The sequence below is a fragment of the Leptosomus discolor genome, chromosome 11 (genome assembly GCF_034619465.1).
Source record: "Leptosomus discolor isolate bLepDis1 chromosome 11, bLepDis1.hap2, whole genome shotgun sequence".
Taxonomy (NCBI): domain Eukaryota; kingdom Metazoa; phylum Chordata; class Aves; order Leptosomiformes; family Leptosomidae; genus Leptosomus; species Leptosomus discolor.
In genome coordinates, this window is record NC_141401.1 from 14,634,099 (window position 1) to 14,651,066 (window position 16,968).

Consider the following 16,968-nt stretch of genomic DNA (forward strand, 5'->3'; position numbering starts at 1 on the left):
TATGTGCTATAAAGCGAAATTCCTCTAATCCATAAGAATTTTGATTTACCTGTTTGTAGAAGCCCTTTCAGCTAGCAACTGTTTCATTTTAGAAGCAGTCAGACTCCAGCAAATTACAACCTTTTAAAAAATTCCCCCACTTCCCGCTAGAGATTTTTACAGACTAACTTCAAAAGAGATGTACCCCCTCTTCTGTTTAATACAGTTTCTCTTTTCTCATTTCGTACGATTAGGGATGTCATCACTGCTCAAATACCTGATAACTAGAAATAAAATCACCAAGTTAGAAAACCAGAGGTTGAGTGGAAATCCAGTCTTTCACTTTCCATGGCAGCATAGAGTACAGCATGATTTTCTTCTTTGAAGTTCAGCACTGGACTATGAGAAGAAGCAGTGAAGCAGCAGATGTGAAATAAATATTCTAGTGATTCTAAGTGGCAAATGAAGGACCGATCATACTTACTTAAAAGGAATCCGTGAAACCGCATTCAGATTGGTGGGAGAAGTCACTGCTTGAAGAACATTTTCAAGGGCAGTCAGTCCTCCTGCAGCCCGAAATGCTATTTGATCTGCTGTGTTCTAGACAAACACAAACACAAAAGAGAATCAACAGAAATTAAAAAAATTCCTACATAAAAGATATGCTTGATAGACAATTGTCCTGAGTTTCATCAACGTAGAAAATCCTTAACACATATATTTATCATGTCAAACACCTTTGAGAAAGAGCATTTCACTGCCAGTGCACAGGGAAGAGTATTCTTTAGAGCATGAGTTGAAATTCTCAGGTGCTATGTTTTTCAAAGATCACACATATGAATCATATATCAAATACTATATAGATAATACAGCTGAAAATCATATTTTCTGTAATGACGTACCATTGTAGGGATTTTAATAAAGTTAATCTTTATCTGTTGCTGTTATCTTTGTAGCTATACTTTATTGCTTTGTATACAATTTAAAGAATATAGACAATCTCTAGATGGGTACTTCCTCTGTTTTACAAACTGTTCTAAAAGGAGACAACCTCCAGGCTTGTTCCCTGATTTATTAATCAAATGCATAAAATATCTTCAGCAGATCACTTTAAAAGATGTATACCATCATTATGTTGAGGATACCTGGGTACGTATGCCACAGAACATGGACCCCCTAAGTTAAGTTGCCGATCTGGAAGAAAGCCTCACAGTTTCACCAGTCAGATGTCTTATTTTATCCTTAATTTTGGGAAGACAGAAATGTTGCCTGACCAATGCTGTGAAGGATAGAAGTTGGTTAGCTCTTCTGTCTTCTCAAATTAATTGTCTGGAGTTTAAGAATCAGGTTAAGAATCTGGATGTGATTTTTGGTAGTGTTTCATTTATGGGAAACTACAGAGGTAAAGTTTGAAAATGTCACCTAGATGCTTGCTGCAGTTTCTCTCTTTGGCAACTCCAACTTAGTACCTGCCACGGTCTTTTGTCTAATTCACTGCTTACAGCTTATTCAAATTGTAGCATAATGAATGAATATTTTTAGCTTTGAGGTATGACATTCGCATCCAGCTTGTTTTGCATTCATCATGCTATGTTGTTGGTTATGAACGGAAAGATTCAATTTAAACTAGTCTCGTATGTGTTCCTTGCTTTCTAGATTAGCTTTTCGTTATTCTTGGTGTCTTTTCTGAACTTCCACTTAGCAGAATTTTACACTTAAGTACCATCCTACCGTTATTCCTACAGTTCGCAAATGATTCAGTTTTTGCTGGAGCAGGTCCAGTACTTTAGAACTTATTCACACTCTTTTCCTTTCCTGCAAAATTGGTTTTATCTCCTACTGTTTAAAATAAGGCAAGTAAGATCTTTTTCTTCTCTACTTTTAAGTTGCTAATTTTGTATAACTCTATTGGCAGTTTGTATTTAATCATTTTGATTTTGTCAATAATGAGGATATTCTAGTTAATATGAAATAATTTCTTTTTTTTTTTTTTTCTCCAGTGCTGCAAGCACTTGGCATGTGGGAAAAAATGGGAGGTGCTCTGCTCTATAAATACAATCATTATTAGTCTGTAAAGAATGTATTATAATGTAACAGACTGTATAACAGAAAAAACTCCTAGTGACTCCGGCAATAAAATCTCTTTGAACAATTAGAAATATACTTAAGCAAGCTATGATTTAGAAGGGAAACATTTTTCCCTGTGAGAATTAGACATTAATATGCAAACATAAAAATATATATCTCATTTCTTATTCAATCATACAACTTTCTCTCCATTAAGTTTCTTTCAAGCAAACACCTATATTCTATTTAAGTTCCAAGCTCCAGAAAAAACATTCAGAGAAGTCAGATATTCAAAAAGAAAACATTTTCCACAATTAATATGAACTGCATGTAGATTTTTAGACAGCCAAAAGGTTTACCTTTGAAGCAATAACTAGCCTCAAAAGTACGGAAGTCAGTGTGCCAACTCACCAAGCAGTTAAGACAATCAACCACTGATTTCCTACAAGCTAACTGATAAATTTCTAGCAGACAATTTTAGTCCAGTTAGCCCAGTAAGCGGGCCTTAACTGAAGAGCTATTTTTGAGTTTCACTCCTATGTTCCTCCTTTACTTCCTCTTCCTCCCTTCCAACTAAAAATAAATCCAAAAAACCAAAGCCTCCATAAGGACCCCTCGGTTGGGGACCTCCACCACAACATGGCACATCAACTGTGCACCCTGGCTGCGGCGTGGCTGGGACAACAAGTAAGCACTGCCTCCCCTGCAACGCTTTCCCACCAACCTCCTGATAGAGTGGTAAGGAAAAGACAGCCAAACAGCAAAGAAATAGTCCTGCCACAAATCAGATAGTAGTATTTGAGTACTTTGGCTTAACGGCCACAGCTCTCAAACCTTTTCGTCTTCTCACCTGCTCCACCAGTGCTGCAGAGTGGTTCAGCAGCCCCCAGACTAAGCCTGGGGCCTTTCTAACATAATGATTTTCACTTCAGCTTAAAACTTCACAAGTGTAAAGAGAGATTTTGTTATTTCAAGTGTGTGTTTTCCTTGGTAATCAACATACACACATAACCGGCATAGACAAACGTGCATGAGGATTTCTGCATATGATTGGCATGCTGGCATCACCACACATAAACAAGAAAGACATTTATGTGACGCTACTGATTTATGTGCTACAGCGTATTTGTTAGGGCTACTCAAGTTTTAAACGCGCCAAGCACTTCCCACTTCTCACTTTCCCTATTTCTCATGGGAGATTATGCCACAACCTATTAGCTCTCGTGGCAAAGAAGTCTTTCCTGTCATTTAGACCAAATATGCCCTTTCTCTTATTTCATCCCATTACTCTGAGTTATATCCCATTTTATTGCACTCATTTTGTTTCTCTCCTTAGTAATTACTCCATTCTTGAAATCATACACTGTTACATTTTCCTACTTGGCCTGTTTCTCAGCCTTACAGGTTCATTAATGCTAAACCCATCCTTTTATTTTTTTTTTTTCTTCATGTAAACTTTTCTCATTTGTGTTTTTTTTCCAGAACTCCTCTTTTCTCCACAAATACCTAGTTAATGAAGTATCCAGAAAGTAATTTTCTTTTTTCCCCAAAGTCACCAGAGCCACACTGAAAGAAGGTATAACATCACCCTATTCTGAGAGGAGATCCTCATGTATCCATTTAAAAAGAATATTAATCTTTCAAGGCTATTTGATTTCCTACATGCTCTCCCTTCCACTTCAATCTGGAGCATCACCACTTTTCAGCATCACTTCTTTTATAGACAGACTTTATTCAGAGTGCTTGTTTCACTTTTGTCTAATATTTCGCTAAAACACAAGTATGCTTTGCAAAATACAAATTTACACTTTAAGGAACTTCCTTTACTACTACAGTTTTCTATCAAACCGAAGAGAGTTGTAATTTCTCCCAGTTTTATATGATTTAGCTTTATGTCCTATTATTCTCCTCTCTAGATTACTCAAAAATTAATCAGCATTTTGATGCTTAGCCATCAAGGAAATAAATCCCTAACTAAGTGCATGGAAGAGAGCAGGGGAAAAACCTTAAATAAAAGGAAGAAACAAATCAGCAGCAAAGTTGGGAAAGATACACGAGCACAGTATTTGTTCACTGTGCTTACAAAGGCCTATAAAACTGCCAATTAGGGATTAGTATACACTACTTCTGGCATGATATTTAATATATTTATCTCCAAGAACTCTTTTAAGACAGAGAACTCCAAGAGTTTTTTTAACCCATTTACTGAAAGGCAATGTTGATTATCAAAGTAACTGCTGGCATACAGTACTTGTGAATGACCTTGGTCACCACGAAGAGTCCTGCTATCAGGAATCCCAGGTTCAGGCACAACTCCTTCAGCTTGGCCTTTGGTCAGTTGGGGTCATGGGACCTGAAGGGAAAACATTCCCTATCCACAAAGGAGCAAAAGAGTCACTGGAATATTGCATTACTGACATTTTCAGAGTGAACACTGTGTGACTGTGGCACCGGGGGAAACAGTGAAAAAGGAATCACGCACAGGCCGTTTCTCCACAATACAAGACCTCAGGCAGGACGATAAGCTGTGTATAAAGAATGAACAGTATTACATCTCCCTAGTGCGGAAAAATATTGTCATTCTATCTTGGAAGTATAGCACTCAAATAATACAAAATTATTTTAAAACATGTCTGAATTAATTCCTTCTTGAAGCTATTTTCAAATTTTGAAGTATTTAAATATTCATATGAAGAAAGCTTTCTTAAAGCATAAACATATGGGAACAGGCTATCTTACCCAATTTGTCTTTCTTTCTAAAATTAACCTATATCCTTCAAATAGGATCCAAACTCACTTAATGTTCTGTAGTACTAAATCTTTAAATTAGCTGATACATATTAAAACATAAAGGAAATTCAAAAGAAGTAGAGTGAGGCATGTAAGTTATTCAAAGCCCTTACTCACGTAATATTCTTATTTAAATTGGTCTCCATTTGAATCTGGGTCAGAATGAAAGACCGATGCAGGTAACTACTACTTTCACTCTGGTAGCACCCAAGGCACTCAGTAGAAGTAGATCAGGCACCATGTGAGTACGAGAAATGACAGATCCCGTAGGGAGTAAATATTAAATCCCTATTTGGAAAGAGCATAAACCAGTATGGCACATTTTTGCTGCCTGAAAGACTCCAGACTTCTAACTTAGTCTACTTAGTCTCCCAAATTACTTAGCCAGATGTTTATGAAACCCATTTCATAATTCCACTACAGAAACTGTTCTTTGAGTGGCTGCATATTTAGATTGGGAAGGTTATTCAGCAAAGGCCATTGATAAAACGCAATTCATGTTTGCTGAACCCAAGAAAATATATATACAGCTGGTTTTCAAACAGCATGTGAAAATTTGAGTTGCTCAAACGTATTTTCAGAAATTCACAACTACTTCAAGTAACATTTTAAAACAATTTAATTTCAAATGGATTTCAAAGCTCTGAAGTTACCCAGTCATGCAGGAGGGCATGACAAACGAACAGGTGGGCAAAAATTATTATTACTGTCATCTACGTGTTTCTTAACAGAGAGGTGGAGGCACCTTGGGGATACCACCTAGATATGTCTTCCCCATTACAAAAACAGTATCAGAGTCACCATCTTCAGAACAACAGATGTAGCACTCAAAACCAATACATGAAAAACCCCTCTTGTTTTCTTTATCCCTCTCAAGTCTGTGTCATTGTGAAATGCAGTGAACTTGTTTGCACAGGAGGAAAGCCAACACAGCTGATATTAAGTATGTATTCTTAATCTTTGGACCATTATAAATTTGTCATCTAAGAGCACACAGGAACTAACTTCAGCAGAACAGTGAATCAAGGAACTTTAGAAAAGAGTGCGTGTACACTAATGCATGTGTGGCAAAGAAAAAAAAAACCCAATAAATTAAATAAATCATGTAACCATTTTATAGATTAATTATGAACTAAACATTTTAAGAAACTTAAAATTAACCCTTTTTAAAAAAAAATTATGACAAACAATCTAGAAAGCTGCCTGCACACTGGGCTAGCATGGCTGACATTTGCTTACCTGTTACAACACCTTAATGGATTTGATTTCCCCTTCTCTCCTCTCCTATGGCTTGAGTGACAACTGACTAATAGGATTACAGGCTCCGTTCCAATAATACAGCTCAGCTACATGCCAGCAAAAAATGACAGCCTAAACCTGAATTACATGGCCTGGGAATCCATCCAATTATTAACTAAAGTAACTGTTATTACCTAACCTAATCAAAGGAGAAGCAGCTGTTAATCTTTGGTGGCCTGCAGTGTAGTAGCGGTCAGACTGGATGAACTGTCTTTGTACTTGACTCCTCTACAGACAATAATTACGTCCTTTGTGATCAAGAAGAAGGGCTTCCTAACCTTTCAGACAGAGCCAGCAGATGGGGAACAACTGTTTGTGTGTTCATTAACAAGATAGGGTGGATTTTATCAGGGTTTGGCATCTGTGGCACCTTCAGAAGCAGCACTTACCCAATGATACAAGTATATTTGGCAAATTCAAAAATTAGCAGACTAAATAGAAAGTTCAAAAATAATGTTTTCATCTCATCATCTCATATTCGGTACAGAAAAACACACACAGTTTAAAAAAAGTCATTTACACATATGCCTCATCATACCTAACGTGGTCACCAACGAAACACATGAAAAGGCCAACTGACGTGTGCTGTTACTTTGCTGGGTTTTGTTTAACACATTAAAGTAGTCAGGTAATATAAGCTGTATTCTTCTGAAATATAACCAAATTAGGGGAAAAATTTCTGATTTATTTATACAAGTCAGTGGGTAATATAAAGGAACACAGAGTGAAATAAAAATGAGCTTTTGGTTCCTGTGTATAGCATTCCAGGACAGAAATGAGACCAAAACCGCTGTCCTGTGCTGCCGCTCCCCTACACATAGAGCATTTGGCAAACTGGAAGATTCGTAAAACAGAAGGTACAAGGTCAGAGAAACCTGCCTCACCATGAGACACCACAGAAATACTATTTAGTTTATGCTGAAGAAAGTAAAAACATGATGGGATCAAAGTGTGGAAATAACTGAATGGGAAGAAGATTTCTGATAATGCACAGTAACAGCTAATATTTGGAAGCTGAAACTGGATGGGTCCAGGTAAGAATAAAATGATTTTTTTAATGCCAAGAGTAATTAATGATGAGCATAATATACTTAGGATATAGTCGACTCTCAATCATTTGAAGTTTTTAAATCAAATCTGATTACCTCCTAGAAAAATATGATCCTAGTTAAATCATAATTTATTAATTTGGTGCAAGAGTTATTGGGTGAAATCCAATGTCCTGGACCAAAGTACTCACTTCCACACATTTCTCCTGTTAAAGTGTTATTATTAGTTAATAAGTAGGACAGAATCAGAAATAATGCAGCGCCTGCTTTAACTGCTGAAATGATTTAATGTCAGCTTTACCATTTCTGTTCTACGTAATTTTAGCACCTCACATTTTTACTATCTGAAATCTTTTCGAACTAACTTAAGTACTGCAGTATAAACCCTCCCTCTAAGACAAACCTCCACAATCAATATTTTTACATAGGTTAAAAAAGAGTATTTTCCTTCATCAGCCAAAAGAATGCTTTCTGCTAGTCCTGCCTACTATGTTCAAACAAGAAGCTGATCTGGAAAGCCTGTTTGAACGGATCTCAGAAGAGGTTCAGAAGAAAATATTTCGGAATGAAACCCAAATATTTTGAAACATTCTGACTTCTGAAATAACACACTGAACTTGTGGAACTCTGTTGTACACTTGTTAAACTGTACAGTGAAGGAATAAATAATAACTAATTAGTAAAATATAGTTGAAATCCATCTTAAGAATTTTCTTCTTTCCTTTTATCTAGTGTTTGAAGATTCTATCTAAAATGCCAGGGGCTAAGAAATGCAGTTCAAAGCTGCCTTAGAAAAACAAGCCAGACAACTGAATCCTAGGCTGGCTCCTCCTTTTTTTTTTCCTCTCCTCCTTTGCATAAATACACAAGTATCTCCACTTGCACATACAAAACCATAGATACGTTTGTAGATTTTCTAATCTATGCTCTGATTAGTCCTCCAGACATAAAACTTCACACTGTGAAAGTTACTGTAGAGTATACCAAAATAATATTTTCTATTAAAATAGACAATTTTGTTCCCTATTATACTTCTCTCTAGTGAAATCAGTATTATAATAATACCCCATTCCATCTGAAAATCTCAAACTGGTATTCAAACATGAGTAACTTCACTCACAATAGAATTTCAAGCACTGAACATCAAGGGGAAACTAGTTTAGGATTAAAACACGAGCCAGAATTGGCTCAGAAGCCTTTGCACATCAGTGGGGAGAGGTATTAATTCACATTAAGGGCATATCTATGCTGTATTTGTATCAACTCCTCCCTCATACATTACTTATGCGTTAAAGCACCCAAACTCTTTAGGTAATGATATGCAAGGCCACAGAAAGGAGGGCTTGAGAAATGCTCCCTCGCACCTTATTCCACAAAGCAAAGTGCAAATTCTGAAGCCTTAAAGCTGATTCTGAAGCCTTAAAGATAAGGTAGCTCCTCTGGTTTTGGTGTCTACACCCCAAACAGAGTAATCTCTGTGGCTTCATCTAAGAGAGGATGGTTACCTAGCATCTGAGATGGTAGGTAGGTAAATGGGCCTTATCTTGCAGAAGCTGTTTCACTCCCTGCATGATGTTCAGTACTTGCATACTCCTGTGTAAAGCTCAGCCTCTAGCATCTAAGCCAGTTGGACAATATTGTTTTTTCACTTCAATAGCTAAGGTATACTAACTAACTGCAGCCTCACGTATCTTATATTTAGTATAAAGTACAACAAACAGAAAGGATGAAGAAAAAGCAGCTGATACATCACTCAAATGCAACAATAAAAAATGAGGCCTACTTTGTTTTATAATGAAATGAAAATAAGAAAAGAAGACCGGTATTTACTATTATACTCTCTGAAAGTACAATATTGACAAGCAACTTAAAATTGGTCCAGGCCTAGGGACAGTACCACTACTAAGAAATTGATTCTTAAGCCTGTCCTGAAAACACTGTATGTCACGTGCCCATAAATTCAACTTCTGTCTATGCACATCATATACTTTACTCATTCTTCTGCTTCCAAACTTCTACTCATATTGTAAGGTAAACAATATTGGATAGGTGTCCTTATTGAATCGCTGTTATTATCTTGTTGATTAAGATGAACCTTATTTGCATGATCTCCTTCCAAGTTCTGCAGTGTCTTTTCAGGTCAGTAGTAAAATCACAGAAAGGCACTCTATAAACACTTCTGTTGACAAGGACAGGACACTCGCAATCCTGTTTGTGAAGTTTCAAGAATCAGCGGAAGTCATAAAGGAAAGACAGGTAAACTAGTGAATTCCATGTTACCTGTTCAGCCGCTTTCACTCATGCCAAGTAGCATCACAGGAAACAGCCAATGTTGCTTGGAAAAATAAGAATTGTCCTTATAGATATTGCAAAAGACAGCACTGAGCATTGCAGCACTTGTGCTTATTAAAAATAAATGTTTAGTCTATTTATAAATAACAGGGCATCTAGTAAGTGCATCAATTAAAGGAGGAAAGCAAGGATAAAGGTTTAAGTATCTAATACCAGGAACAAGTGCTTCTAGATTTCCCTAAGTGGCTCCATTAGCTATGACAAATTCGACATCTTCTGAGTAATTTCATAAATATAAGCTCACAAACAAGTATATAAAAAGCACAATGATGTGATCTTGTCCTGTTCTCTCTCAGAAGTTTATTGGACAAGAAATTGCCCAGTGAGTAGGGAAGTTATGGATCTCTTGCAACACTGAATCTTAAATCCCTATGGCTGTCATTTCACCACTGAAGGCTTTCAGCCACTAGAAAGCTGCACCGATTTCAGCTGAACTTAAACTATAAAAACCAGTACAACCAAGCAAAACCAAAGATATTAAAATTATGTGGGAAAAGACACAGAGAGAGGAAGCAATGGTTGTTTAGAGACCTGTAGTGCAGTCAAGAGCACTTGAATTCTAAACACAGCTTTCACACTGATTGCCTTGGGTACTCTCTTGTAACCTCTTGGACTATTTGCCTGTTACCCCATCTACAGGACAGCAAGAAATGACTGCAAGGCAGATTAATAACATGGGTTTGGGAAGTACTGCAAACAAGAGAACTGACAACAAAGACCTTTAGGTGGTATGTTCTCAAGTCAGAAGTGGAGGTCTTGGATGCAGAATTTTAAAAATACTTTCAAGAAAATATGTTTATAGATAAACCATCAGACTAAATGAAATAAAAACTTCATTTCTTTAGAAACTATAATCATCATTACTTTATCATAATCTCTAAACTGGCATTTGCTCGTTAGCGGAAATGTACCTGCGAAGGGCATTTTCTCATCACAGAAATCAGTGCCTGGACTTTAATGACATTAAAACATATCTCGTCTTGTAAATGCTTAGTGAAGAAACCTTGCATACCTTTGAATGTATATATATCCATTATATCCATTCTGATATGATGTATTAGCTCTAAACTGATGTAGGAGGAAAAAAAGCTTGATCCAACAGCAAAAGGCCACAAACCGTACAGCCTAAGTGCACTGGAAGCTAACAACATCTAATCGCATCCCACAGAACCAGAAATCAACACAGCAGTTTTCAACTATGCCCATCGCGCACAGCAAATTAACCTCTGAATAATCTTGGAATAAGTACACTGCAAAGCTTATCTGTGAACTGAACTTGCCTTTTAATACCATTTCCAGCAAACAAGTTAAAAAATATTCTGTGGCTGACCTCTAGTAACAAGTTCCTATTTATATATTCATCTTGAGAAAAAGGTTAATCCTCAGATTATAGGAACTCTGGGCAAACACACTATTGATGATACAAAGCTGCCTTCTCCAACCTGCAACACAACACACATCTGACCCGGTGACAGGGAAAGGCTGTTTGGGTAGAAAATGCTGTCCAAAGGGCTCCTCCTGTGCTTGCCCACAGCCTGCTCTTCGAACTCACAGCCACTGTGCTATTGCTATCAAATCTGCTGCCATAGTTGATCAGATCAGGTGATGTTTCTACTACTAGTAGCAGTTTGGACCGTATGGAATTAAGATGGTAGATACAGTACAATACCCCATACTCCAGGCTTTGAACATTGCTGAACCTTCTTCAAACCATGTTTTAGTGGCACCGTGCATCATCGGCACTCAGTGCTGAACATGTATGCATTAAAAATCCCTAGTCTCCCAGTTAAAGGGTTTAAAAAGTGAATTAATTTTAAGGAGGGTTACTTGCATCTCAGATTTTCCGTCAATTGTATCTGCTTTATCAGTTCTTGAGTTCACACCTCAACTCAGGTTCTGTACTTTCCTAAGGTCTCAATTAACATCTGCAACAAAGGAAGCATAAATATAGAATTCTCTACAGTACCTTCTGCATTAGCAAAATTACTAGATTTTTGGTGGTAAAATACAGAGTTCCAAGGCCTTGAAATTTTTAGCTAGTAAAATTAGTAAAAACTAGTTTTTAGATGGTAAAACAGAGTTACTTTTAAGTTTTGCAATTCAACACACTTCATAAAGTTTGGATTTTGTCTTTAAATAATTTTTAAACTGTTATAATTCAGCTTTACATTTGATTAATGACTTCCCCTCATGTGACATCACTGTAGTCTGGAACTGGCTACTGCAGAAGTATTCGAAGTTGAAAAATTAATGGATAGATTAAAACATTAATTCATTCTTTGTATAGAAATACACTGTATGTTCAGCTAAAACTAATCTTAAAGTTATAACTTCTGATCATCTATGAAAAATAAAAGCAGCAATTACTTTCATAAATAACAAAAAACCTAAAGATGAAAGCCAAGTTCAGATAGTGGTTTATTTTTTAAACACTTTGGCCATGAAATGCCCACTGCCTCATATGAAAGAAGGCTTTTTGGTGTAAACCAGCACACTATGTACCAAAATCTTCCCATGGCAAGAGCCAAGAGACACCTATCACATACATCAGAGAAAGGCAGGCGGTCCAACACGACAGTACCAATGACTCTGCAGGGTCCCACCTCACTGTGGCAAGGGTGGAGGTGGAAGGGGCGCAGGACTGACGCGGGGCTCGGGGGCCTTTGCCGGCTTGTTTTCACCAAGAGCCATGAACTTGCCTCGCGAGCTGCTGCCAGAGGTCAGCCCTGCTGCTGGTCCCGTGCCACTGTGGCACCGCAGCCAAGCCGAACTGCTGCTCAAGCACTGGAGACTGGCCCCCCAGTCCGCACTACAGATCAGTATACAATGCAGATAGCACAAAAAAGCGTGGCTCATAAATATGCCTGTTTAACTGTGGGCACGTGGCTACTTTTGTTTTTTTTTAATGAATACTGTGTATGTGTGTACTTCTAATTTTTCCTATAGAACACTCTAGATGATTGCACACTTAAGTCTTGACAGGATATATACTGATTACCCATGTAAATATCCTAACGTACCAAAACCAGGAGACATGCTGCTATAAGAAGCTCAGTAGGAAAAAAATGCTGTGTCGTTTCTAATCGCATTGGCCTGTGAAGTGCCACAGAACTGGCTGAACCTGATGTCAGAAAGATGAAGGCATGCTCCAACAGGAGTACTCAAATCGAATAACTGGGGCCTGTTTGTCCAATACAAAAAGTCAAGGATATTTTGAAGGCTGTTTTGAACATAGCCACAAGTAAACACAGAACTTTGAGAATTAACATGCAAATGAATTTACTTTTGGCCTTAGAAGTCCTATCAGTACTAACCAAACTAAAATCTTACGTAAGCATTTTTCTTCCTAAAAGAAAATTTGATTTCTAACTAGATTTATCACTTCTAAGGATGAAAAGGACACGCCGTTGTTTCTGCCAGTAGTGTCCTCTAGTGGAGAAACGGGAGATACTGGGTAAACAAGAAAACAGAAGTGGGCTGCATCACAGAAATCACCCTGTCAACGAAAAGACAAACACCTCTCAATCACAAATGCGTCTCAAAGTCTGGTGTCTTGACCAAGCTTTTCATTACTATAATAATGCTTAAACATAACTTTTTAAAGCTTCAGTCAGACTGAGAAGTGAATCAGTTGTGACTATATACAATCATTGGTTGAGTGTGTTAAATAATACACAGATAAAGTGCCTGTGTGTGCATGCATGTATATACATAAGATCACAAATACAGACAATGTGGGTATAATTTGGGTAAAGCCACTAGTCCATGACTTAGGTAAATTCACTAAAACAGTATTTTTCACCCTTTTTCATATATAATGCCCTATAAACCTTTTTCTGACTTAGTAAGAGGGTGACAGATAAGCTGACACCTCCTGTGATTTCTCCAGCCCTCAATGAATCCATGTCTTAGACTTTATGCCGAGTTTCTTCTAGAGGTGCAGATATCCTTAACACTTAAGCTTAACTTAACTACTGACTGTAGCTTGCCTACATACATGAGGAATCTATTCTATTAACAACTCCCAAATTCATCTATTACTGTCTTCCTCTCTCCATCTCTCCCTATTCCTGCATAAAAGCCAACCAAAACAATTTGGGGGGGGGGGGGGGGGGAATAAATCACAGGGTTTTTTTTAAGGACCACAGATTTTTGCCACTGTCTTATTCTCAGATGATCCTCCAATGCTCCAAAGACAAGAATTACTAATTTTGAAGAGATTACTGAATCATTGCTCTGCCTGCTAACACTCCTGCTTTCTTCAGAGATACTGATCATCCTTGCCTTTGTGGAGTATAGCTGATTAACACAACCAAGTTAAACTTGGATCAATTGTTTTTAGCCAAAATTTAGGTTTAAAATTTACTGCTTTTAATTTATACTAGATGGTTTTCTTAAATTATGAAATAAAAGCCACAAACCTCACCCTATTCCTGGGTGCTTTAAAGCTCATCTGATTTTTCCAGTGACATAATCTAACATAAAAATACACTACTTATTTAGGTCACTCTTGCTTAGTTTATGAATTCAATCTTCCTTCAAAAGTTTGATATCAAATTCCAGTATCTTGTCTAATACTCATTCAAAGCAACAATGAATGAGTGCAGCAATAATGCCACACCCAATTCAAATATACTCAATAGCAAGTTAAGAAAAGAGTAAAGACACATTATCACCTTTCAGCTGGTCCAGAATTCTATCCTTCTGAAAAATAAAATCCAGCCTTTATATTCAATGTCTTTCAATTCTCTCTTTGATGGCTACATTACTCTGCTATACTATAAACACGCAGCTACCTAGGTGCTCGAGCCAGCTTCACAAATTTTTGCAGCACCAAAATCAAATGCCTAAAAGTTTGGGAATCGCAATTCAGTGTGCCTTCCAAAAACCGGCTATTCATCTTCACACTGGCTACAGTCACCATACCCAATGGGCCTGACAGTTTAGAGAATAAAACATAAATATCGGGCCCGGCTGTGTTGTTAAAGCCAGCCATTTCTGACAGTCTTTACAATGGGATAAACACTGTCTGTCTACAGTCCCCATGTATTTGAAAGCTATGACAAACATTTTACTGAAATGTAAATATCTGACATCACGACTGCTGAAGCAGGAGGCTGAAAAATCTATCTAAAAATCGCAAAACCAAAAACATTGCCTGACACAAAACAAACCATTAATGGTCACCAAGAGAGCATGTTTTAGAGGTCATAAGCATTGAGATTTTTTTCTTTTTTAAAGTATTAAAACAGTGAAGTCAATTAATAGCTCAGTTTCACACATTTTTCAGTTACAAAATTACACCTTTTCTGAGGAAGTATATTTTTTCCCCTGAAACCTGTTTCCAGTAAGAATACTATTCTGAATTAGTAATAAAAATAAGTATCTTGAAACTTAGCCTACTGAAAAGCAGCTACTTTTAGATTTGCATGAAGAGAGCTGGTAAGTAACTACAAGCAGTGTGGCCCAATTTATTAAAAGTCTCCTCTTCTATTCTTCTGTTTCCATTTTACTCCCACACTTTAATAACTTAATTTCTGCTCACTATTATTTACTGAGATTTTTACAGCACCTAGAAGGCCTGAAGCAGATTAGGGACACAGCTATCCTCAAAACTGTACAAAATCATAGTAAGTTTTATGAGCAGAATCAGTGAAATCTTGTTTGTTAGGGCTTTGTGCCTTGTGATGTGTGAGCTTCAGCTCTAATGTTTGCTTAGTCTGGGACATCTATAAAACCTCTATCCTTTCCCCACAGCTGCAGCCCTCTCTTCAGGAACATATCTGTTAAGTTCCTCTGTCAAATCACTTAGTTAAAGGAATCTTTTAACTTGTGTTGTGATGAAGATCTTTTTCAAACTAGTGGTCGGATGAGAAACATCATATAAAGGTAATTCCAGTTAAGCAGATTAACTGCTGCACTTGGGGTCCAAAAATCATGAGGTTCCCTCATGATGACATTGAACCTCTGTGTCATATTCCCAGTCAGAAGGACGGGAGAGACACATTAAGGGTTTGCCTAGATGTCACAAGTAAGTATTGTACAAATTTGACTAAAGTGATTTAACTGCAGTGTTTTAGCTGCAGCTGAGGCAGGTGAAAAGGCTACTGCCCTCAGCTGCTCGTCACTGTCCTTATGGAAGGTAGCATCCTGCCACGTTCCTCAGAGTAATGGTGTCTGTCATCTCTGCCTAGCCCAGATCTATCAAAATCACCTACAATACTTTAAACATTTAAAAGTAGGCCTTTTAAAACCTGGACCCCCAAAAAAACCCTCTAAAAACAAACATTAGGAAGCACTTTGGGCAAGTGATGTTCTGTCAGCAAGTCTCCCTAAGGATGACCATCGAGAGGCAGTAACCTCTGACCCAGGTCAGGTTCATAGCCTTAGAAATATATGTACTTCAGTCAGTGTAATGTCTAATGTCTATGCAGTAGAAAACGGTTTTGTTTTTTTAATCAGTAAATCTCACCTCCATACACTGAGGGAAATAAATTATGTAAGCAACTTAAAACTGTACCTGTAGTCACACTAATAGGATATACAGCTTTAAATATACTGTTTTCTGAAAGCGTCCCCTATTACAGGACGTTCTGGTATGAGTTCTCAAGTCGAACTTGAGCAGTTAATCCAGGACTCCTTGCACATCTGAAACACACTGCTGCCCTTGGTAATGGATTTGTAAAACTGGTCCCGTCAAAGAATGAACGTGTATAAGATCAAAAGAACTGTGGCAGAAAAACTGCTTTAGCCCTATCTCAAACATTAGCTCCGCCTTCTTTAACAGTCTTTGTTTTAGCATCAAAGGCGGCCCATTCGCAAGAGATCCTAAACTGAGCATTATCAGATCTCATTAAGAGCTTGAAGAGCCCCATACCACAATCTGCCCGGGCTTTTTGGTAACATTTGCATGCATTTTGCTGTTTGGTCTGTATGCGTGTGTTTGGTTTATTTTAATTTACTTTTAAAGAAAGTAGAGGTGGAAGTTATAAAACTTCCAGGATTTCTGTTAGAAAGGATGAGAGACTATGCACAAAACCCAAGGCCTGCCTTCCAGTCAGCTAGAGCACACCCAAACCACCACCCTAGCAGTATATGCTGTAGATACATCTCGGGGACAGCACACCAAGTGCATCCACCTCCATCACCAACATTTGTGCCTCCTGCTTGATGTTACTAGCAGAAGCAAGGACACATGACCTGAGGGATACACAAATCTATTTAAAGCTGGAACAACATTGTGGTTTATGATTTTATAGTACCTTTCCTGTTTATTTAATTAAAACACATGTGAACCACAGGTTGCATGCAACTAAGGGCCACACTCCACATCAGATACTCAAAACCTGCACTTCCTACTTGCTTACTTGCAAATATTTTTCTGGCACTTCTAGCATCCAGCTTCATCCAAGTAAGCCAATGTGGACATATC

General features: G+C 37.6%; 1 protein-coding gene across 2 annotated transcripts in view; it reads right to left on the reverse strand.

The window, feature by feature from the left end:
• Positions 1-16,968, reverse strand: part of SCAPER (S-phase cyclin A associated protein in the ER) — a 164,857-nt gene that overhangs the window by 55,338 nt on the left and 92,551 nt on the right. For both annotated transcript variants that reach the window (XM_086471462.1, XM_086471461.1), the window contains exon 24: positions 464-579. In XM_086471462.1, the coding sequence (XP_086327588.1) occupies positions 464-579 (116 nt within the window). The remainder of the gene's footprint in view (positions 1-463; positions 580-16,968) is intronic.